This window comes from Lycorma delicatula, chromosome 13 (genome assembly GCF_047948215.1).
Source record: "Lycorma delicatula isolate Av1 chromosome 13, ASM4794821v1, whole genome shotgun sequence".
NCBI lineage: Eukaryota > Metazoa > Arthropoda > Insecta > Hemiptera > Fulgoridae > Lycorma > Lycorma delicatula.
The window spans coordinates 49,542,198-49,568,929 of NC_134467.1; the positions used below are offsets into that span (position 1 = coordinate 49,542,198).

The 26,732-nt window shown below is 33.8% G+C and overlaps 1 protein-coding gene across 1 annotated transcript in view; it reads right to left on the minus strand.

The window, feature by feature from the left end:
• Positions 1–26,732, minus strand: part of LOC142333600 (endothelin-converting enzyme homolog) — a 152,254-nt gene that overhangs the window by 43,286 nt on the left and 82,236 nt on the right. The window contains exons 2-4 of the mRNA XM_075380922.1: positions 9,681–9,816; positions 8,324–8,482; positions 4,946–5,094 (exon numbers count right to left, since the gene is read on the minus strand). Of these exons, the coding sequence (XP_075237037.1) occupies positions 4,946–5,094; positions 8,324–8,482; positions 9,681–9,816 (444 nt within the window). The remainder of the gene's footprint in view (positions 1–4,945; positions 5,095–8,323; positions 8,483–9,680; positions 9,817–26,732) is intronic.

Genomic DNA, 26,732 nt, shown 5'->3' on the forward strand with positions numbered 1-26,732 from the left:
AGATTTTTAATTTTTAACATACCAAAGATTTTCACAAATCTAAATAAATGGAATGCCAACAATCAATACAATTTTAAAATTTATGCTTTGAATATACGGTATGCAAGTAATTTAGCAACTAGAACTAATAAGAAATAAATTTAGAAATCACAATTTCTGTAAACCATCAGCAAAAACACACAGACATACACATAAACAGATCTAGGTAGAAAGAGAGAGAGTTTATGTGTGAGTGTACATATATATGTGTGTGTGTGTTTAAACATTTTTAAAATAAGAAAGATTTATTTCAGCAATTTAAACCTAACAAACTCATAAATTAACTTAACACAGTTTATCCCACTTTTTATTTTTACACCAGTTTCAATAACATTTTAAATTTATTACTAATTAATGATCAATGCAAGAAATATTAATAATTTTTTTAAAATTTATATAAATATTGGAACGCTTTAAAAATCATCTAATTTTAAATCAAATAATTTTTTTGATGTCACAAAGAAAATTATAATATTTTCTAATAGAAAACAGATATAACATTAACCCCTTATGAAATCATCACCAGAAGCCCTAAGGCAGGTCTGTTTGCCTGTTGTCTGCCTCCATTCTTTTCTATTTTCAGCTAAACTTTTGGATTCTTGATAGCTCTCATTTCCTTTTAGATCTTTTACTCTTCTGCAGCCTACTGCTTTGAGCATTCTAGCACTGTTTTCATCAATTTTTTTCTCTTATCTCTTGATAAACCCTAAGCAATTACCTTTCATAATCGATTTTTTCTGTTTAAGCTTCTCTATTCTAGGTTACGGTCTCATTGTTTTTTAATTTTCCAAATTTGTTTACCTAATCTTTTTCTATCAGCTCAATGCGCATATTTAAAAAGCCCATTTCTTTCTTAATATCCTTGTTTCGTAATCATTCATAATTGCATTCCAAACATACCGCTTTGCCCAACACATTACCCAAATGCCACCTTATAAAATAATAACTATTTTTTTCTACTGTAGCTGTACAGAAAGATTGCCGCCTGAGACAGAAGATGGTGCAAGTACGACCAAATGACTACGATTATTTGTCAAGTATGATCCTTTAGATGGTGTGCTATGAAGTTTCAGATGAGTCCAATTAGTAGTCGCTTGTTTGTGTAAAAAAAATGACTCGCTGAATGAAGATTCATTTCAGATGATGTCAAAGCGGAAACAACTGCTGATTTTGCAAAGTTGGACAAATCACATTATACTGAGGGATTAAAAAATTAGAAAATCGGTTTAAAAATACACTGAATTGCAAGTGACTATATTGAAACATAAAAGGTAAATTTCTGAAGAATCTTGTGTTTTATGTCAGGACGAGAACTTTCCAAATGGTCCTTGTATTAAAAGCTTCCTTTTCTCATAAAAGTGACAAATACACTGATTTAGTAAAGCACAAGTTTCCTGAAAAGTTTCCAAATACTCTTGTACCTCATGGCAATGCAGTTCAAAATCTTATAGAAAAACTTTGGGCAACAGGCGCTGTTGAAAATACTGATCGAAGCAGAAGACCACCTTGAACAGAAGCTGCTTGATATTTTGAATGCTATAGTGGAAAGTCAATCAAAATCAACACATAAGTTAGCACAGCAGCAAGATATCAAACTTGCTACCTCACATAAAGTTGTAAAAAAAAAAAAAAAACTGAAACTTCACCCCTACAAAGTAATGTGTGTTTAAGAACTGAAACATTCTGATCATGCCAAAAGACTAAATTATTGTCAACGGTTAAATGTTTTATTGACCAAAATTCCGTAGGTACCCTCGACATTACATTATTCACAGATGAAGCGTGGTTTTATCTGAGAGTGTATATTAATTCACAAAATACATGATGGTGTGATCTCAAACTAACCTCCATGAATTATACGAATTGAAAATTGGAGTCTAGGTCAGTGTGAGTAGAATTCACAATGTGGATCCAATCCTTTTTGAAAATACAGTTAATAGTGATCGTTACTGTGCTGTTTTAAAAAACTTCATTAGTCAGTTAACAGAAGTGCAAATCAATAACGATTGGTTCCAACAAGATGGCGCCACAGTACACACAGCTAACACGTCAATGACTTTTTTTACGAAATGTCTTTGGTGAATGAATAATTTCAAGTGGCCTGCACGATCACTTGATCTGACACCCCAGATTAGTTTCTACAGGGAGCAGCGAAACAAACAGTGTATTGCAACAGACCATGCACAATTGACAAAATAAAAACTGCAATAATGGCATCCGTATGAGGTATTCCAGTACATCACCTGGTTAAAGTGTTTGAAAACAAATTGAAACATGTGGAGTGTTGTATTGATGTCAAAAGAGATCATTTTCAATACCTTTTACAAACTATTTCAGTTACTGTATAATCTGTTTCTGTAAAATAATGAAATAAAAAGTAATAATTAAGAAAGTTTCATCATACTTCCATAATTTCAGTGCACAACAACTTTCTAGATGTACTATATTATGAGCAATAAAGTAATTTTTTTTATAAATGTTTTATTTTGACTACAAATCAAATTATTCCATTTTGTAAATAAAATATTCTTTATAATTATAATTGAAAGGTATATATAAGATATAAAATTGTGGTTTGACTTTTAGCGAATGTTATATAAGAAGTACAAAAAATCTATTAACTGGTAGAAAATTGCCCATTCATCAAGTCAATGACACTTTTTTCTTTTTTTTTCCTGTTTAGCCTCCGGTAACTACCGTTCAGATAATACTTCAGAGGATGAATGAGGATGATATGTATGAGTGTAAATGAAGTGTAGTACATTGTCTTGAAGTCTTGTACATTCTCAGTTCAACCATTTCTGAGATGTATGGTTAATTGAAAACCCAACCACCAAAGAACACCGGTATCCACGATCTAGTATTCAAATCCGTGTAAAAATAACTGGCTTTACTAGGACTTGAACGCTGGAACTCTCGACTTCCAAATCAGCTGATTTGGGAAGACGCGTTCACCACTAGACCAACCCGGTGGGTCAAGTCAATGACACTAAATAAATATTACATAACTGGAACAATCAGTTTGTTGTTAAACATCTAATAGGAAATTTTTTAATAAGTTGTATAAAATAATGTGCAATATTTGTTTATGAACAAGTGTAAAGCATGAGTTTTGACAAGTCACTAACAAAGTAGAATACAGGCAGCTGAAATGCGACTTTTTTGTGCTATAAACGTGGTGCATGTACAGACTGCCCCGTTATGTGTATATTGCACAAGTACTGAAACACTGTGAAGGAATAAATTCTTGTAGTATATATAAAAAGAATGGCAAGAACAATAGAGAAGAAACGTAATGAAAAGATTCCCAAAATGTGTTTACGTACATGCCAAAAGGAAAGCAGATATTGTGATACTGACAGCGCTGGATTGTTATAAAAGGACATACGCAACATAATAAATCGTTTATTCTACTTAGTGAATAATAAAACATTATACACACTACATCAGGAAGGTAGATTCTCCATGGATATAAAACAGAAACTAACCCTAGCATTTGTCTGGATTGATCAAGGGAAACCCTGATTAGAGAAACATCAACACAAGTATATAATACAAATGCATAATTACACAGAGAAGTAGTATAAGTCATGTAGTTTAAGAGAAATAAAAAATAATTAAAAAGTTTTCAAAATAATTTTTTTTACAATGAAATGTTCTTTACTTTAGAGATAAACTCTTGTACATAACACTTCAGATGGGAATATATATATAAGAATAATAAATAATTTAATACTGACAAAACACTTCAGTTTTATTAAGATGCCTCAGAGCAAAACAGTATAGTTTGATTATGTTGAAAATTAAATCAATTTGATCATCCCAAAAGAATTTGTCATCCAATAAAATCATCAGAAATTTCACTTTATGCAACCAAAATAGTATCGTTATATTAACAAGTCATTAGTGATCTTACAATGGATACCTTCACATTATAGGGGATTAGGTAATGAGCAGGCTGATATAATTACAAGAGCCGTGGCAAACATGCGCCCACCACTTCATTCAACCACTCGCTCACTCCCTGACCAGATATAGGAGGGTAGATGTCAACATACTCAAAGCGACTCGGATAGAAAGTTGGAGAACAGCTGATATCTATATGAAATTCAACAAGAAAGTACTGATTTGGCACAATACCGAAATGTGCAGATGACAAATCCCACATTTGCTGCTAGACTTCACATCGGCCACACCATTACTAGACACTATCTCTTCTAATTTCACTTAAAGTATTCCTCAGCCTGCAGGGGCTGTGGTAAGGATGAAACACTAAAGAACAATCTGCTCAGGTGTTCTCCAGCTAACAGTGCGTGAGAAGTTCTCAGATATTATATTACAGAGGAGGGGAGACTTCAACAACAATTCTGGAAAATAAACTTAATGCTGCAGCATACTATGGACATCGAAACATTGGCTATACCTGCTAGATGCTTGGACAAAGAAATATCATTAATGAGAACTCTATTGATGCAATTAGCAATATTATGTCTACCTCAGAAGTAAAATGCACGGTTTTTCCATATTTAAAGTTAGGCGGTTATAATCCATCCAAAGAATAATTTTTTGAACTGCAATTGCAGAATGCAATTGCATCCCGAACTGCGATTGCATCCTGTTCTTTTAAATAATTATCACTTTACACATATAGTAGTCATCTGTGAGTATGGAACAATTCATCGACCAAATAATCCTGTTAACCTAATTCTTATTTATATATGATGATATTAAATTACTGCATGATATATATATATAAAAATATAAACAGATTAAAATACTGAAACCAGAAGAACATTCTGTGGTTCTGAAATAAGGATCTTTTTTCTACATAGAATTTTGATTACAATGACATATTAAATATTTTTACTAATTTAAATAGAATTCAAGTTTTAAAATAAACAAATACCTGTATAATATCAATTTGAGTATCCCTGGCATCTGGTACAACACGAATTTCAAGAAATGCATCGACACCATATTGAGAATGAAGCTGCTCTAATGTACGTTTTAAATCCCACGAGTGTACTGTAAAATCTCTTAATACATACCAACCACCTATGTTAAAAAAAAAATAGGAATTAGAAAAAACATTAAAAAAACAACACATCAGATGTTTCCTAAATATTGCTTATTAATTATATGCTTTTGAATATAAAGTACAAATTAAAAGAAACATTATACTGTAAGGAGGGAGATTTCAGTTAAGTTGGTCACACTGCCCTTTGCAAGCCCATATTTGTTGGTTATTTTGTAAACAGTTATGTTTATAATTGTTGTTAGTGTTTATAATCTAATGCGAAGTAATAATAGTGTTGTAATGGTTACTAATTACTTTTATTTAATTTCTCTAATCGACGCGTTTGGTTTTTATTTTCTCAGCTTCAACTCTATTGCTGCTGTAATAAGATGAGTATAAAGAGAAAATATAGCGATTAGCCAAAATTTTGGGTGTAGGGTTTTTGTAAATGCCTATGTTTAAAGACCTCTTAGTCCAAAAAATACAAAAAAAAAAAAAAAAAAATGTATATGAATTTCTGGAAGACATATGTATACATGCTGTCCTGTATTTTGATTAATACCTCAAGATTAGATCAATATAAATCTTTGGAAAATGTTTTAAAAAATTTATATATACAGAACACTGGCGGGATCAAATTTTAGAAAAAAATAAAAAAAACAGGAGGTTATTACCTCTGCAGCTTGGCGTTAATTCAAAATCTTATCTCAATAAGATCAGCAGGCAAAGGTGGTACGCATAAACCCAATCTTTAACAAAACCCCACAAGAAAAAATCAAGCAGGGTGAAATCTTGGGAGCAAGATAGCCATGCGATTGGACCATCATGACCAATACACGATCTAGGAATAAATATCAAGAAAATTTCAGACTTATAGGCGGTAGTGAGGTGGTGCCCTGTCTTGCTGATAGTAATGGCATCCATCTTAGCCATCATCTGATTATGATTATTATAGCCATCATTTGATTATTTTCTCAATTATACTTTTAATACTTCATAATTTTTAAGGTAAAAATGTCATTTCATCAAAACAGTAAAATCGAACCCAAATTTTTTTTATTAAACATTTTGATCTTCGCAGTTGTACTCATTTCATAATTTAAGCGATTAATATTTAAAAACACTATAGCATATTTGAAATAAAAATTTGTCAAAGGCAATGCCAGAAAATTATATGCAACTCTCACCAGCTTTTTGTGACATATTGGATAATTTTTTATTGCAGTCATTCTATTTAATTTTGTAACTGGATATTTCACCAAAAAAATGAATTAAAATCATAACTTTCAATTGACATTCATTAATACCTCAATGTTAAATTGTAACACATTGCAAGATGTATTTAAAAGTCATCGATTTCATTATCCACCTAAAAAAAAGAAACCGGTACTGTCAAATTATGAAAAAAAGGAAAATATTACATAAAAAGCAAACCTACTAAAAGATATCATGTCTTACCAGTTAGGTTATCTAACTATCTTTCAAAATCAAGTGATCTTCAAACAGAAATGGCTAGCTTCAGTTTGAAATTCATGATTCAACTGTATGACAATGTTGATTAAAAAACTGTGGACAGCAAAACATCTTTTGAAAAAACAATTCCTAAGATGAATTATTAGAAAAAAAAGGTGCAAAAGCTAAATTTATTTATTAAAAACTAAATTAATAGAGCAATTTTGTGGAATGATTTCTAATCAAGAAAAACTACAAAGTATTTTGGTCAAGAACCATGAAGAATAATGAAAGAAGGTTAGACAGTAACTGAACAGGAGAAAAACAGAACCATGAATCAGTAGAAATAAGATACTTAAAGCACCTTTTAACAGTATAATGTAATAATGTTTAACAAAACATTTATTTACTATGTAAAGTAATAATGACAAATTAAAAAAAAAAAGAAAGAAAAAAAAAGGAAAGAAATATCAAAGCAAAGCGAAGCAGTGATGCATAAAAGGGTTAGTAACCTTTCTCGTCAACAGAGTGTATCATATTAAATTACATTTGATAATAAAAGATGTAAAATAAGATGTCATGAAATCTCTATTATTCAACAATATAAATAATAAATTACAGAATGACAAAAAGTATTTAGAGCACAAAAAAAATATTATTTTCATACATAAAAACATTAAGAGTTATAAAATGTATAATAACTTTTAATTATAGAACTTTTATTCCCTGACTATACAGTTATACTGCATACTCTAAATAATAAAAAGAATGCTAATCGGATCAAATTTTCAAAATGAGATTCAAGAGGTATTTAAGGACAAGTATAACAAATGACAACATTCGATTAATCCATAACCCCGCTGAAGACAATCAGCATCTTACAGTTGATAAAATGCTTCAGAAGTGGGCATCAGTCATGGAAGTGCCCGTTCCATTATAACGAAGTATCTTGGATTCAGTAAAGTCTGTGCGAAGTGCATTCAAAGACTTCTGACCCAAGATCAGAAATAGGTCAAACATAAAACTTGCAAAAGGTCCTGAATCAATTTCGACGACAGAGAAGTAATTTTTTACAATTAATACTCGCATACGACGAGAAATGGCTAAATCGGTACATTCTCGATTTCAAATCGCCAAGTAGTGACATACGAGTGGACAGCTTGGCCCTGTAAAGGTGAAAGCCGCTTCTCAATTGTCCTTTTGGGACTGAAAAAGTGTATCGGTTGTTAATGCTCTTCACAAATTCATACCGTGAATGTTGTGTACTACTGTCAGATCTTGGACAAAGTGAAAGTTGTCTAAAGGAATAAGAGATGATGTCAACTGATCAGAAATGTGATCCAAAACAACACCAGGCCTCACAGTCATTAGCCCTCTGAATAAAATTAAATTAGAAAACCTAAGAACATCCCTGTACGATCAAATTTATTCCTCTGCAATTTATTTTTTTAAGGCTACTAAAGGAAGGAGACCGATTCCAGTGCGACGATAAAGTAGAGGAGTTCTTTCGCGACTGGCTCAAGACACAACCTCAAACTTTTTATGTAAAAAGAGATCTACGCATTGGAAAAAATGTGTAGAACTTAGGGAGATTTCATTAAAAAGCAGTAAATATATGTTGTATTTTTATTCTATACTAATAGAATGTTAAAAAGAAGTTGCTTCATATTTGGCTGACCCTTGCATAAACAATTAAGGTTAAACAGCCTTTTTTTATTTTTATGAGCATTTCAAAAGTACAACTTAAATTATTTATAATTATATCAGAAAACCTTGATCTACATAAAGATATATAAAACAGAAAAACATACATACCAAGTTCTGTAAATATTCTTCGTAAAGGTCGAGCCTCATCGACTTCAATATTTTCAAGAGCCATACACGATTCATACCAGTATTTAATCTTCCAACCCAAAGATGTAGTTTTTGTTGGATACGGTAAGGTGGTGATAAGGTGACGAATTCTTTCTCGATCTGAATATCATAATAATAAAAATAAAATGTCATAAATATATAAACGCTGTAATTTTACAAAAATGAAAAAACTACTATTCTTTCTTGTTAAGGATCATTAACCGTAAATAAACACCGACAAGAATAGCATAAAGTGAAAACGCATACATTATTATTTCTCTTTAATGATTCACGGGAATCAAAACATATAACTAAATTCATATCTGACATGTCTTCAACTATCGCTATTTAATCCTTACTTCACACCGATTTGATTTTTAGAATGTATGAGCTGATCAAAAAACTTAAGACACTGGCAGTGTCCCCCTATCTAAAGCCTTCAGCTTTTAGCTTTTTCACCATGGAGAGCCTAGCACAGCTAGACCTTTGCCTACAGTACTTCTGGAATCTATCAAGTCTAAAATTATAAAAATATCAGCATCCAAATTTAACATTAACCAAAGGTACACATTCAGCAAGGTGTTATTGATTACCTCGAGAAGTTCATCTAAAACTATAGAAAAAAAAAAAATTTAAATGATTTGGTATTTGTTTAAAAAATAGTCAATTCAGTATATGACTGTCAAAACTAATCAAATTTGCATTTCTTTTTGTTCCCCTAACAAAATATTAAATTCTTGACTGTCATTTTTTTTTTTTTTACCTTACTGTAAAAATCATTACAGATCCTGCCTAAGATTTTTTAAAGTCTGGGCAATTTTATTAAAACTGTTTTTTTTTTTTTAATGAAAACTTAATAAGCCGAGAAACCTATTCTCCAAAATACAAATCAATAACTAAATCCTCCTCAATAGTTTATCAGCTTAGCTTTATCTGCTTAATCAAACTGTATATTTTAATTCTAAGGAACATTAACATAAAACATGTTATATCTAACTGTAAGGTATTAAGCTATGTAAAACTGCATCAACTACATTGATTTAATATGTGCATTTTTATATTATTTTTATTGTACCCATTCAATAAACTTTTATTAATAATTTTAAATTAAATGTAAACTTGTCGATTTTTTTACCTTGCACGTATCCAATTGTATGTTGAACCATCTTAGTAAGCATATAAAATTACTGATGAAATTATTGTATTAATTTCATAGTTTTTTTTATTTAAAAGAAAAAAATAATACTTTTTAATTGTTAATTTTTTTCAATGAACAGGCTGTTCATTCATTACAATAAAAATAATAAAATAAACTTACAATCATATTGCAATTTCCGTTTTAATCCCCATTCACTTCTTGTTTTCGGCATAGGTGTTGATGTCAACCAAGAACCACATGTAAACGATCTAAAATCTTCACACGGTTCAATACTTAAATTCATTTTTGGAAGTACCTGAAATAAGAAATCAAACATACAGTAACGGAAGAAAAGACAATAAATAGATTAAGAAAAAGGAAGTAAAAAAAAGAAAACCAGAAAAGAGTTTCATAATGGTTCCAGCCAACCCAAAAATGTTTCAATGAAAAGTTTCACCTCTGGCAATCAAGACCTTCACCCCCAGCAGATTACTACTTAGGAGAAAAATCATTGTTTAAACATTAAAGTACATAAGTAAGGAATTACGTAAAAGATTATTCTACTCTTTGCGTACAATTTTGACATTTGGAATCTTGATAAGGTTTGTATTCCTGCCCCTTAACTGAATGCGAGACAAAACTTAAATGGCATCAGTGTCACATATGCAGTATTTTGGATGAAATTTGGCACAAAATTCCATCTAGCATACAGTGTTCAAAAAGTGATGACACCTAATATTAGAGAGTTTCCTATTTTGTTGCTGGTTTAATTGAGGAAAAATGGGTTACACATTGCAGCAGACAATATTCATCGTCTCTCAATATATATTACATGTGCCGGTTATGCCCTGACCAAGAATGCCTTCACAGAAAAGTACGAGTATCATGTGGTTGCACCAAACAAATCCTCCATCAAGCAACTGTAGACAGGTTCCAAGAAATAAGGAATGTGGCAGATGCAGACAAAAGCATTTGGCCAAAATTGTCAACACCAGAAAAATTCATCGACATGCAAAGCTGCATATTCTTTAGTTCCAAGATGTCTGTGTGACACCTATCTAACCAGTCTGGTCTCTTCATTGGTAGTTCCCACATGGCAATGCACAAAGATGCATCCATACAGAATTTGTTTTGTAACCTGCAGACATGGAAAATATGTAGCTTTCAGTCAGCGGTTCATATCATCTATAACCCAGACGGGGAAGAAGTTGACGACTGATTTTAATCTGACAAGGCACGGTTCCACCTTGATGGATACATGAATGCACAGAATTCATACAATTGGTGTCCGCATTAGCTGCACGGACAAAAAGTGGACGTTTGATGCACAATTTCACGTAGGCGAATCTTCATGACATTTATGGCACAGTGAATAGCGAGTGCTACATACAGATGGTGCAACAATTTGTAAACACTATACCTGCAGACCGGCTAGAGTATGCGAGGTTTCAGTAGGACAATGCTATGGCTTGTACAGCCAACACTATGACTTTCTTGGATCAGCGTTTACATTGACAAGTGATTTCAAAGGGCCCTCTCCGTCTCCTGATTTATCCCCTCATGAGTTTTTCTTGTAGGGATACCTTAAGGATGCTGCTTACAAAACTCATCCGCACACCATTCCTGAATTGTAGAGCGAAATTGAACAATGTGTTGTTGCAATTCCTCAACAAACATTACATGCATTAAAGAGCATGCAACATCGTATTCAATTACGTGAATCGCATAATGGAGGCCACTTTCAACAACTAATGTAAGTTACTAATTTTCCCATAAGGCTGTCTCACTTTTTAAACACTGTATCAGGCGTTGGTCTGTTACAATGTATGCTTCATATGCTGTTACATATGCTTCCACAATAAGACCAAACACAATCAAGAAATATCTTAGCTATTTTGAAGGGGCATTAAATTACGAGAAAAAAATCAAAATTAAATGGCTTCAGTAACCATATTCAGAAATCATTGTGCCAAATTTCATTCAAATCAGTCTATTCGGTCAGGAAATATCAAAAAATCAGGCAACATATATAAGTATATGAACACCTATGTATGTACAGCCTTCTGGAATTTTTTATCGTTAAATTATGTGTTTTGGTTAAAGGGGATCATAAAATGTAAAGATCTGCAAAAAAACCTGACAAGCAAAATTTGAACCGATTTGCATACTTTTCCTTAAAAATGTAAACCTAGATAGTATAATTATATAGTTAGGAAATCAAAAAATAAAATTTTGTTAACCTGAATCCTATTTGCTATTATATCACTGAAATCAGCATTCCTATTAGGCAACTAGAAAATATTCATATTGAAATTTTATTAATATTTATTCTTCAGTAGAGATTTGGCCAACATTTTATAGTTCAGATAGATATTTTAACTTCTCATATAAATCTGGGGATAGATGAGACTTTTCCTTATGGAATCCTACTTAAGAAAGTTCCATTCTCAATTGTACTTTTAGCAGCTAAAGAAAATAATTTTTTATTGTTTAATGAACAACTATTAAATAGTAACATTTTACTTCCATATTGGGTAAAATTTATCTATTTTCCAAGAAACTGTATCTGAGATGGATCTTGGAAGATAATATATTCAATTAGAGGAGAAAAAAATTATGTAAACAAAGTATCAAACAAAAAGATGTTCAAAACAAAAAAAAAAATAAATAAATAAAGGTGTTCTGTTTACACCGATCTAAGAAAAGATTTTAGCATTTACTTCACATAGAGAATTAGCATTTACCTTCCCATACAGGAAGTAAGATAGTTCAAGGCTAGATCAGACTGGATTTAATGTTAAAAGTACTTCAAATTATCCCACGACCATGATTTTCCTCTTTGATTGTTAATAGCCGCACATTGAGAACATATTTAGATAAAAAATAGAACTGTCCTGCCAATAGACCACAAATCAAAAAACTGTCCTACATAACCTGCAATTTGCAGAATTTCATCAAAATTAATCCATCAAACATAAGATGAATAAAGTAATTTTCTGATATATATGTAAAAAATGAGTCTAAACTAGATTTGAACCTGAATCCTTACAATTATAAAACAAACATTAAACATATAATTTTCCTTTATTGTTATCAGTAAAAAATAATATATAATGTAGTTCACAAAAGGAATTAATAGATACGCTACTGAGATTAAAAAAGGAACTGTCTAAGCATTAGTCAGGATGAATCGAATGAAACCATGATAGATGTGTTCCATTTTATTTTAAAAAATGATCAGCGCATCACAATTTTTGATTTTGATATTTGATGGATAATAATTACCCACCTTGTAGTGACCAAAAAATAATTTTTTTAAATTTAAAAAAAAAATGTTTTCTCTATTAATAGACTATTTTCTAACATGCCAACACATAAAAACAGCCATTTTCATCAAATTTTCCATGAGCTGTAGTATTCTTATTTTAAATTGTACAGAGGGTCAAATGGGCATTTTGGAAACAGTAAAGATGGGACTTCATCTCAGTATACTAAAAATTCATTTTTTTACATAACAAAATCTTATAATGCTTAGGGTAAAAGGCCTGTTTTTTACCTTTTAACTCTTAAATTCAAGTAGTAATTATAAAAAAAAATTAGACTGTTACAGTGTCCATTAAAAAAAAATTACCGCCAAATCTTAAGATTCTGAAAATGTCTCAAATTTGTGGCTCAAAAATCACATGTGGTACAGATAGCAAAAAGCTGATATTTTTGCAACACTAAGTACGTTTTTGTACTTTAAAACGCAGCATTACAGATTACTTCCGTAACTATCTGATCAGAATAGGAGAGCCTATAAAACAAAACCGATAACAACATACATTAACTCTTCGATACCGCAGATTAACTTTAACATTCACCGCCCTCACAGATTATATCTGTTAGTATTTAATGAGAATAGGAAAATAAAGTAATGACAACACAGGACAATCCATTTCAATTCAGCAATTGATCAGCGCATCTCTATTTTTGTATTTGATGATATTTGATATATGATAACTACGCTCCTTGTAGTGGCTTTTTTTTTGTCTTCAGTCATTTGACTGGTTTGATGCAGCTCTCCAAGATTCCCTATCTAGTGCTAGTCGTTTCATTTCAGTATACCCTCTACATCCTACATCCCTAACAATTTGTTTTACATATTCCAAACGTGGCCTGCCTACACAATTTTTTCCTTCTACCTGTCCTTCCAATATTAAAGCGACTATTCCAGAATGCCTTAGTATGTGGCCTATAAGTCTGTCTCTTCTTTTAACTATATTTTTCCACATGCTTCTTTCTTCATCTATTTGCCGCAATACCTCTTCATTTGTCACTTTATCCACCCATCTGATTTTTAACATTCTCCTATAGCACCGCATTTCAAAAGCTTCTAATCGTTTCTTCTCATATACTCCGATCGTCCAAGTTTCACTTCCATATAAAGCGACACTCCAAACATATACTTTCAAAAATCTTTTCCTGACATTTAAATTAATTTTTGATGTAAACAAATTATATTTCTATCTGAAAGCACGTTTTGCCTGTGCTATTTGGCATTTTATATTGCTCCTGCTTCGTCCATCTTTAGTAATTCTACTTCCCAAATAATAAAATTCTTCTACCTCCGTAATCTTTTCTCCTCCTATTTTCACATTCAGTGGTCCATCTTTGTTATTTGTACTACATTTCATTACTTTTGTTTTGTTCTTGTTTATTTTCACGCGATAGTTCTTGCGTAGGACTTCATCTATGCCGTTCATTGTTTCTTCTAAATCCTTTTTACTCTCGGCTAGAATTACTATATCATCAGCAAATCGTAGCATCTTTATCTTTTTCACCTTGTACTGTTACTCCGAATCTAAATTGTTCTTTAACATCATTAACTGCTAGTTCCATGTAAAGATTAAAAAGTAACGGAGATAGGGAACATCCTTGTCGGACTCCCTTTCTTATTACGGCTTCTTTCTTATGTTCTTCAATTGTTACTGTTGCAGTCTGGTTCCTGTACATGTTAGCAATTGTAGTGGCTAAAAAATATTATTTTATATTTTTAAAAAATGTTTTCTTTAGTAATAGACTATTTTCTTACTTGCAAATAGGTAAAATCAACCATTTGTAAACATTTATAAAAAAAGCAATTTGTAAACATAATTTCAGTAAACATTACAAGATTTAAATCTTGTAATGTTTACTGTTTTGTATCAAAATGAATTTCGGGTACACTAAGATGAAGTTCCATCTTTACTCTTTCCAAAAAGCCCTTTTTGACCTCTGTATGAGGTAAAATAAGAATGCTACAGCTGATAGAAAACTGATGAAATTGGCTGTTTTTTTACCTGTTGGCAAGTTAGAAAAAATCTATTACTCAAGATAAAATCTTTTAAAAATAGAAAAAGAAATGTTTTGGTCACTACAAGGCGGGTACTTATATACCAAATATCATCAAAATCAAAAATAGTGATGCGTTGATCATTTTTTTGAATTAAAATTGAATACCCCTTTGCTGATTTTCTTTTTTATTAACCACATTACCCGGCGTGTTGCAATCAATAAATCAATAACTACTACAAAAAAAGGTAACCTCAAATCAACAGTCAGATTAATTGAACTTACATATTTAAATAAAAAGTTTTTTCAAATCGATGGATTCACGATCGGTTTTTGAAATACTCATCTTTCAAGTACGTTAAAACTAATAAAGTAAATTATTAAAGTCTGATGAAGGAAATGCATTTCTTGAAATAGTATTTAATAACTGATGACGACAATCGATTAAAAAGCGTATTTTATATAAACTGTTAAATTTGCATTAAACCATTTGTCGGATATATTTACGACTGGTTTTTGTTTGTAATTATTTTTTTATCAATTTCAGTTTAGAAAAAAAAACATTATCATTTCCAACTTTAAAAGTATAAAAAATAATTCCGTAACAAGCAAAAACATACAATTTATGTCACTAAATATTATCAAATGTGTCTTGTATAAAAAAAAAACCATTATCAAAACCCATTTACTACTAGCATATAGAACATGTAAAGACAGCCGTTAATAACATTACAATTGAAATGGTAAAAAAAACATAATTTTAATCGACAGTAAAGCTACTTATCTCTTTTCAATGGTATTTTTATCATTTTACTTGATAATGACAAGTAATAAGTATACTATTATAAGAACCAGTTTATTCTTAGATTACTATTTTATTACTTTACTAGCAGAATTATCTGATATTCCCATACTTATCATTTCATTAAAAACGCATCCGTAAAATAATTTTTTCAATAAACATTAAAGAGCAAAATTTAGCAAACATCTCAAAATAATCTAACTTTTTATAATAGACCACCGTAGTCTAAAGTTGTAAAAACATGCACCAATTAAAAATATTATTTTTGTGATCCCCTTTAACAATTTCAACCGTTTATGAACCGAATTGACAAATGATGTGTCAATTTATTTTCAAATCTGATAAAAAACAATCTTTACGTAGCTATATGCCGATTTTGGAATTTTCAAATAAAAATTTAATTATTTCATAGAAGAAATTGTTCGTTAAATCATTACACCAAATTCTAAAAATAAGATTATTGTTCGCATGAATGTTCTCATTTATTTTGATGTCCTGAATCGGTCGCTTAAAGTTTGATCAACTTCTGGGACACTCTTTTGCATGTACTAAAATGGAAAATTACAAAAAATAAATCTTATTAAAATTGTTAAGATTTTGTTTTTATATACGTTTTTCCTACGCAAATAGATTATTCAGAAAAACGAAAGAATTGATGTAGTTGATCATTACTTTGCCATTACTTTAATTGAAATTTAAAACGTTTTTCCGCTAAAGCTGAAACTATTAAATAATGTCACGTTTACTTATTTCATTTTCTTAACTTAAAAAAACCGACATGATTTTATTCAAGATTTAAAAAACGTATAAAACAAAAGTACCGTTTAGTATTTTAAAATATGTGAGGCCCAACCTAGCGTTTCAGCCTTTAAAGTAAATGAACCACTAATGTCTATAAGAAACAGAGTATCTTGGATGATTCTATCTTTACCATGTTTAACCTCTGGAAATTACCGTTCTGGTATTACTTAAGAGGATGATATGTACGAGTGTAAATGAAGTGTAGTCTTGTACAGTCAAAGTTTGACCGTTCCTGAGATGTGTGGTTAATTGAAACCCGACCGCCAAAGAACACCGGTATCCAAGATCTGAAGGTATTATTTCAGAGGATGAGTGAAGATGATATGTATGAATGTAAATGAAGTCTTGTACAGTCCCAGGTCGACCGTTCTCGACACGTGTGGTTAATTGAAACCCAGCCGCCAAAGAACACTAGTATCAACGATCTAGTATTGAAATCCGTATAAAAACAACCGACTTTACTAGTAGTTGAACGCCGGAACTCTCGACTTCCAAAGCCGATTTGGGAAGACGCGTTCACCACTAGACCGACCAGGTGGGTTTCCGGGATTTACCTGGCCTGACCTAAGCCCTGAGGTTACAGGTTCTAGCAAGGCTAGTATCAAATAAAACAGCCAAACGAAACAGGTAGAACTAGAAATAGATGAAAACCTCTGACCACCTCCACAAACCTACAGCTAAAACAGATGTTAATTTAAGTATAATACAAAATTTTACTTTTAGCGATGTCTTTAATATGCTTTTTGAAACGCGTTGTACAATATCATAATGTAAAACGATAAAACGTTACAGAAAATAATTATCAAAAGTTAATATCTAAACAAGTGAAGGAGAGAGAGTTAACACGCACAAGTAACTAAATAATAATAATAAATCAGAATAAATAAAAAAATAATAAACGTAAATTATATTCAATTATTGCACTTCACGACATGATATAGCATTTATGTTAGCATAACAATAAACAGTTTAAAGTGAAAGTTTTAGGTGTGTGCTTTTGTGTAACTATATATATATAGGTTGCACAAAATGGTAAGAGTATTTATTAACACCATTGATAAAATAATATACTAAAAATAATCAAATAAAAAAAATTACTGCTAAGTATCTATTATGAAATACAATATTTATTTTTTTTTATTCCCATTTAATTAAAACTGTAATATTGGTCCTAATTAATTGTTTTTTTTTTTAATAAGAAATATTTTATAATTTTTGTTAGTACCAAAAGTAAGCCGGCCTCCAAAAGTCTCGGCCTTTCAATCGGTGGTCCCGGGTTCGAATCGCGGTGAGGCATGGCATTTTCGCACACGCTACAAATCATTCATTTCATCTTCTGTAGCAATACCTTACGGTAGTCCCGGAGGATAAAAAAAACACAGTTGTAGGAAATGTGACATAAATAAAAATCATTCCTGAAAGTTATAAAAGATGATAAAGGGTTGAATAAATTTAAATATTAAGATAATATTTAAATATCGGTGATTAAATTTATAATTGTGAACAATATAAAAATTTTTAGTAAAGAAATTTGAGTCGCGTTTTATTCCCCTCAATCAAACTACATTTTTCTCTCTTTCTAGGCTAGTGTTTATAGCTATAAAGGCTGTATCTCATATCCCAACCGTCGCACCTCTATCCTGCCGACTTTCCTCCTCCAAATTCCTTCTCTCCATCGCCTTCATCGCTCCAGACATCCACCGCTTTGGAGGTCGTCCACGTTTACTCCGCTCGCCTGGAGTCCATAACAACATCCTCTTAAGTCATCTAACTCCTCCATCCTCCAAAGATGCCCGTACCGTTGTAATCTTCTTCCCTTCAAAACATCAATCGCCGTACCGCTCGTTTCTGATCTCATTTCTTACGCACCGCATTCTAGAAACTCCACAACTCCTGCCCGCACATCCATCTCCACAGCCGACAACTTTCCTCGTTTTTTTTTTCTAATTTCCCAAACTTCTGACCCTATTCTCCTCCGGGAATTACCGTTCAGGTATTCCTTCAGAGGATGATATTTATTAGTGTAAATGAAGTCTTGTACGATCTCAGTTAGACCGTCCTGAAATGTGCGGTTAATTGAACACCGGTATCCACGATCTAGTATTCAAATCCGCAAACTTCTGACCCGTACAGTAAAATTCTCTCGATAACACTCTTGTACAACCTGTACGTAGTCGCTTTCTGTATCCCTTTAGATCGCCACAAAGAATTGCACTTCTGCATAGCCATCCGCCCCAAAGCAATACGATGATATATCTTTTAAACTATTTCCTTCTTGTGATAATATACAGCCGAGGTTCTTTAAGAAGCTTGGCTCAAACGCCTCCATGATATTGACATTATAATGAAGTCATCTACACACACCTGGAAATTTCTACAATTTTTTTTACGTTTTTTTAGACAGACAGTCATGAAATTCGACATTATGAGAAAAACCATCGTCGAAGAAGGTTTGATCTATACAGCTTTTCTTTTCTTTATAGATATAGTTGTTATATAGCGATTTTTAACAGCAATATTGCTATAGCTGGGAAATTAATAACGATTACCAAAATGACAAGTATTATTCCAGGCTTACTAAAAAAATATTGAGCGATAAAATAATTTTTCATTTCCTTCATCAAATCATAAATATAATGACGAATATTACTACAGTAAACTCAAAAAATTAAATTTTCCAACCAAGCAGAGAAGCATACCCAGCTACGGACAGTTTTCCTACTTGAGAGACATTAAATTACGTAAAAATGTTATCCTTTAACTAAACGTTTGAAATACAGGACCCGTAAAATACATATAGCTTTCACCCTCTTCACAGATCGTGGTCAAAATTAAATGCTATAAACGCCTCATATATAGAAACACTGTACCAAACTGGTCCATCCAATATGGAAATATCAAAGAAAAAACAGTCCAACGTACAGACATTCTGCTAGAATTTTTAAATTCCAAAATTCTGTTTTTCGGTTAGAGGGAAAGGTCATGAAACGTAAAGATCTACAAAAATACTAACGTGCAAAATTTAGCCCTATTAGCAAACTTCCCCTTATACTGTGTACCGTATGACTGTATAAACAAAAAAAGAAAGAAAAAATAGATAATATTCAAAATTAAATAATATACCATCGTCTGTTTATCACGGATAATCGGATAAACATCATTACTATTAGAAAAAGTATCTGCGGGTTTTTCCTATTACATCCTGTATACACACGTAATCCTACCCTACTAAACGGCATTTGTATGTGTATATGTGTGTGCGTGCCCCTTTTCTTAGCACCGGAATCTACCGATCGCTAGCGGAAAATCCCGATTCGTTAGTGCACGTCTCGTGGTGGTCAGATATACATGCTGTATTATTATATATCGACATACCGTATATATATCGAAGTTTTGGGAAAATTTAATACTTTTTACACGGATGCGAATTTTCGGACGAAATTCGTAAACGTGTCGAAATCGATCCGCCCTGACGCTTTGAAAAAGTTTTTCAACCCCCAACGACGAGACCCCATCCGCTCACAGTGCTACCCGTGGGATGACGATATGCCCCCAAGGCGCCGTTCGGAAATTGAGGAAATGTGAGATGCGAGCACATTTCACATCGCACCTGGAGATATTCCACCTTAATATCTCGGCAACTGCAGGTCCGATTTTCACGATTCAAACGGCATATGTATCAGCAGGTCGAGCGCTAATTGTTTAACGCATCGAGTATACTCTTCGTAGAACGGATCTTGGTTATCCGGAAAATAAATCGTTTAGCCGTATGTTTTGATTGCACTTACCCGTCGTAAAACGTATCGAATCGATCTTTCGCTAAATACGCTCAAACCAATGCGCTAGCGGAGCAGTAAAGTTTAAATTTATGAAGACTAAAAAGTAGAAAATAAAAAAACACTACCGTTAAATTAAACGCACTAAAATGTAAAATATAATTTTAGTACGGTATGTTGGAATGGATTTCACAACAAGCTTTCACGGTGATATATAAGATTATCTGAAAGTCGAAGATTCAAATTAAAAATTTCATGTTTTGCCAATTTTTTCTCATGCGTGATGAATGGCGTAAAGAGTGGGGGGTCCTTATTCTTTACGGAAAAGTGAAAAATTTGACATTTTTCAGTAAATTTAAAGGGCTCTAAAAACGTAAGTTCATGAGATCTGAAATTCAGTATTTCTCATAACTTTATCGACAGTCACATGAAATCTCACGAAAATCCCAGACGGTCAGGTTGTGTGGGCCTTGTTGATTTAACATGGAATGATCCTACGGTATAATGACTTGCTGCATCCAGGGCCGTCGTATAAAAAACTCATTGATGTTTGTCTTATCGCTTTGAACCGGTCGGAACGAGAAAACCCCCAATTTTATAGTGATCTTTATTTAAAACGATTCCCCGTGATCTTGCAACTCGGAAAACGAAGATCAACATTAAAGCGAGCACAGATTATTTTTTTTAATACTTTTATTTACAGTCGCATCAACAATTAAAGTCATTAGCGACTTATCGGTGTAATGTAACTGCACCGGGAAATTTGTAGTCTTGAAAAAACTCCTGAACTCACTCGGCTACACCTGAACTTACATTTGAGCTAACCCGATTTTTATCGGGGCACGGTAGCTTTACCTATGCGGCAGGAGGAGACGGTCGTCTGAAATCCGTCAGTATTATGGAGAGCGGGATACCGCAGAAAGCCCGGGACCCAAGGCGGGAGGAAGACAGGACGATGACGCGGACGCGATCGGGAGAGGTTACCGCAGATAATATAGCGGAGGTTCCGCTTTACGGTAAGCGGAACCGGTGAACAGTCGGTAAGGTAATACGGAACGTCATCCGAAAGAAGAACCTGGAAGAAGTCAAAGACGAGTGGGGGGTGATATCGTTACGGCAAGAAGGACATCCCCTTTCAGGAGGGGCGGGTTGATCAGACGTCCCACCTTCAACGATTTAACGGGGACTCCTGAGGTCCTTAGATAGGGAAAAGAAAGACCTAGATCCGGATTAGAGGCAGGCGCTTATTAAAAGACCGAGAACCGGCCACTGGGGGCGCTGTCAGGAACGGCATAACCAGGTCTGGCACGGCCTCCCAGGGGAGTAGAGGCAACTGGCTCCCTCAAGGTCGTGTTATATGGAATCGTGGGTCGGGACTTGTGGGCAGTAATAATAAAAAAATAATAAATAAATAATAAAATAAAAGGTCGACTACTCCTGAGATATGCGGTTAATCGAAACCCGACCGTCAAAGAACACCGGTATCCACGATCTAGTTTTCAAACCCGAATAAAACTATCTTTATTAAGATTTGAAGCTGAGAACTAAGACTTCGAAATCAGCCGATTGACGACAAGTTTACGGCTAGACCAACCCGGCGGGTTAAAAAAAAATATTGTTTTGAAAGGGTATAATTTGTTTGTTGACTGTCGCTAAGTTTTATTCTGTTAAGCGTACTGTAATTTTTAAGAAATAATTTTTTTACGTACAATAACTTAGATTAATTTCTCCTTAAGTTTTCAAAATTTTTTTTTATAAAGCAGAAGAATAGTAAATTTTAATTTCTTCCGAGATAATTTTAGTAAATTCTGACTGTTTCTGGCAAATTTCTAGTTATTGGTTTTATTTGTAACGTATTACCTAATTCTGAATAATATCTTTAATTTTATCGGAACAGATTTATTCTTTTACGTTTTCATCTTTTTATTACGTACGATACCCTTTTAAACGTTACAATTTTACGTCCGGTACGTACGATAAACCTTTTTTAATTTTGAAATTATTGGAATCATCCAGGTAAAGGTCGATCTGGATAACCGGCGTTCCATTGTAACATAAAATATTACATATTGAATTTACGACGGTTCTGACAGTCGTTAAAAGTTAAGAGCGGTAGAACTACACGAGAATATAACATAATAATATCGGTGTAACAAAATGATATTGCATTTTGCATTCTATTGTTATTATAGTACAGTCTGGTATATATAATAGTAGAACGTAACGATAAAATAACAACGAACAAGGACGAGAGGAATTTGTTGAAAAGACAAGACATAGATAGACATTAAACGCTTTGAAAGACGTATACAATGAAGAACGCAAGATGCGAGCAACGTCCGTAGCGTTTTATTATTATAGACAAGACTGTCCAGTATATATAAATAGGTTACATTGTGATAAGTTTGTTACAAGTAGACAGACAGATGTAATGAGTAACGCTTTTAGTTTGTTATTTGTTGTGGTGATAGGGAGGTCGGTGTAGTAGTTAAATGTAAGTTGAAGATTGATCGCTGCAGATATTGTTACATATATAATAATAACAAAGGAATTTTATTTTGTTGTATGCATGTTGGATTTTAATTCCGCTCTACCCAATGTTCTTCAAGGCGTAGCCAAAAAAAAAAACAAAAAAAAAAAACTTTCCCCTACCTCTTTATATGTCATCCCTCCTCACGATCACTTCGCAAATGCACTTTCTCCTTCCCTTCCCCCATCGTCCATCCTACTAATTCTCTCTCCTCACCCACAAACTCTCTCTCTGTTTCTCTGCAAATTATCGGTTAAAGATTGTTAAAGCAGAATACCTAATATATATACGTTCATTTTATTATTAGACGACGCACGGCCATGTTACTTGTTTGTAAAGAGCTTACCAAACAAATATCAATTTATCGAGTAGGAATATTCATCTCGTTCTGCAATACCTACGAGGTCTGTAAATAAAGTAATGAGACCGGTTCAGAAAAAACTTTTAATTTACGATCCGATTATACACGGATTCTATCACCTTTGAAATAGTTTTCTTGGGAAGCCGCGCAACGTTTCAAACGGTTTTCCCACTCTTCATAGCAATGTTGGAACTCTGAAACCGGAATATGCTTCAGACGGTCGGTTACATTTTTAAAAATATTTTCTACCGTTCCAAAACGGTGTCTTTTGAGGTGTTTTTTTAGAGTCGGGAACAGGAAAAATTCGAAGGGTCTCAAGTCAGGTGAATAAGGTGGTTCAGGAACTACAGGAAAGTTTTTTCTTTTCCAAAAACTCATGAATTGAGAGTGCAGTGTGACAAGGTCCATCGTCATGATGCAGCATCCAGGTGTCGTTGATGGCTGGTCGCACGGGAGCGACTCTTTTCCGCAGTCTTTCAAGAATTTCCCGGTAAACATATTGATTGTAGGAAAAAAATTCCTTACGGACAATGCCATTACTATCGAAGAAACAAATCGGCGTGGTTTTGATGTTTGATTCGGTCATTTTTGCTTTTTTGGGACGTGGAGTTTGAAGTGTGCCACTGCTTGCTCTGGTGTTTTGTTTGTCGGTCCTACTCGATTATCTAAGATTCATCATCAGTAATAATATATTTTAGAAAATCAGAATCGGCTTCAATTCGCTCTAGAAGATCGCGGCACGCTTTCACCCTGTTGTTTTACTGTTCAACAGTGAGGTTTTTAGGACAAATTTTGCACAAACGTTTTTCATGTCGAATTCGTCTGAAGGGTTTTTGACGAATTCTGAAGGGTTTGAAACGTTTAGTTTTTAAAAATGTTTTAAAATGTTCAGTTTTTAAACGTTCAGTTACGTCGAGCCTATAACTCGTCTCGATAATTTTTTTATACTATCGCGCTACACGGAGAGAAAAGGTACTATCGAGTCGGGTGTGGCAGCAGATTATATTACCTAAATTCCCCTCCACAAACCTTCGATAATGCATTAAATCCGTCTACGGGTTTGTTTTCACCAGCACTTAAAACGGAGTCGAGTACACTCAATATCTCAATACGATTAAAACAGCGCACGGTGATCGAATTTTTAACAGCAGAAAATGAGAATCTACGAATATTTTTCATCGTTTAAAAGCGGTTTACGGTAGTGAAACTGTCGACAGCAGTACTATGAACAGGTGGGCGTTGAAATTTCGCGAATGTGAAGCCGGTAAAGTGAGAATTGAGGACGCACCTCACATCGGACGACCTGTTTCTGTGGCTGACGAGAAACATCGAAAGGAGGTAGACGATTTGCTTCAAAGTGACCGGCGAATCACCCGGAAACGCATCGCTATTCCGTTAGGCATATCTAAAGAACGAGTAGGCCATATAATCGAGCGATCGGATCACCGTAAAATCTGTGAACGACGGGTACCGCGCAAACTCTCTGATGGCTCTCCGCAAGCTGAAGTTTGAGCGTATTCCGCATCCGCCAAAATCGCCAAATCCGCCGGATTTGGCTCCTTGCGACTTTCATTTCTTCCCTCGTTTCAAGCGGGATCTCATTGCACCACATGAGGTGAAGGAAGCTGTAGCCATTTTAATCCGAGAAAGATCGCCGTAATTTTTCAGCGACGGAATGCAAAAATTTGCCGTACGTTGGGAAAAGTGTATCGCTGTACGGGGAGTATATCGAAAAATAAATACTACATTTTGTAGCTAAGGTATTGTACTTTTATTCGTTTTTTATTTCATTCCCACGCTAGGCGTATGTCCAAAATTATCAGCCGAGCCTCGTACGTGGTCCTATAATGACCGGTGACGATAACAAAAAATAAAAAATATATAATAAAACTGTGTTTATTTCGAAGTCGGTTAAAAATAATTAAATGCTGTAAATCTATTTTTTTTATAAAAGTATCATACGATAATGTACGTTTAATGAGAGAGAGGATAAAGGTATATCAAAGAAAGAGGAAGAACAAAATAAAAAAAAAGGAAAAAAGAGTTAATGTCCAACCGTAGTCCTACTGAATTATTATCCTACTCGAAGAAAGAAAAGTCTTTGTCCTTAAAGCCAATTTTCTGGTCACGCTTTTGAAAGGAAGTTATATTAACGAACGAAATGCATCATTACACGCTCGCGTTAACAGATCGCATTCACACATATAAAATACAATCCCACAGAACCGAAACAACGTTTAACGTTATTTTAGGTTCGGTAATTTTTGTTTCGTGAAATACACATTTACTAAATTTCAAACAAGCGTTACTGACAATAATATAACCCGCTCTCAAAACTACAATGCACGGATGATCTTTAAAAAAAAATATAAATATTTCGTGACGATTCACATGACAGAAGAAATGTCATCGGTCGTATAACAAATTCTGATACAAAAAAAAAGAACGGGAATTCTATACGAGAGACATCTGTCAGGCTCTTATAACAAAATTGATAAATTACATTTAATAATATAAAAATAAAATAATTATCCAGAAAAATAAGATCGCCTGTAGAAATAATCTGGAACCTTAATAGCCGAGTCCGGCAGAGACTCAAACAGGACTTAACCTCGGAAATTCACTACAGCGAATAAATTATTGGAACGGGTTCGGAAAAGTACGTAAAATAAAAGTGTACCCTTGCGAACGGGAGCGAATGGCTATTTAATTTGTTAATTAATAAAAACGCCGATAGATAATGCGGGGGACGCTGCTCCCCCGTACAGAGCGATGTGGACGAGACGCGTAATTTCCAGAATAGAACCGAGGGTCCAGAAGGTATTTGACGAGGGGGACTACCACCTCATCCGGTTTCTTTCGGGCTACGGTGAGTTTGCATCGTACCTTTTTCGGTTTCACATAAAGAAGTCTACTGTGGTGCGGAAGACGCTACGGAACATATGGAATCAAGTAAGGCGACGCTTGTAACCCGGAGGATTTGATCCCAGACAACAGCATCGAGTATATGCTAAAAGGTCGCCGAAAACGTTAGTCAGTATGGAAGTTAGTCGGCGATAACATAAAAACAAAGGAGACAGACGCCAGACTTCGAAGAGATGACTATTCCAAATGCGAGTAAGGTCCGAGCCGGAACGTCAGACTAGCGGTGACAAAGCCCTCATCTGAGGCGAAGACTTGGACCGGAAAACGTGGGGGGTGAAGGTCAGTCCTCTGCTGAGTCGTCGCGCGTCTTCACATGTGTAGATGTGCGGCGATGATGACGCACAGGGACTCGTGATCCTCCCGCGCTCGAAGGCACCTCCCGAGGAGGCCGAGTAATGCTTAATTGTGGGCCCGGCCCCGGGAGGGGAACGGGTGAGAGGTTAGGTTTAGTCGGTAGTGCGCAGGCAAACATAGGCCATAAATAACATTTTGCGGAACCTGTTGCGAATCCGGCACTGCCCCCTAGGGGACGTACAGAAATAGTATTCCCCTGCAAAAAAATAATAAAACAATAAAACCACGATTACGCAACCTTGTTCAAAAGCCGATGCTCGACACAGACCGGCAATACTCAAACGTGCAGGCGATAAATAATCCTGCCCGCTCCGGCACCGGTCGTACTAACATCTTCCGCATTATTTTACCCGACTCGCACCAATAAGTA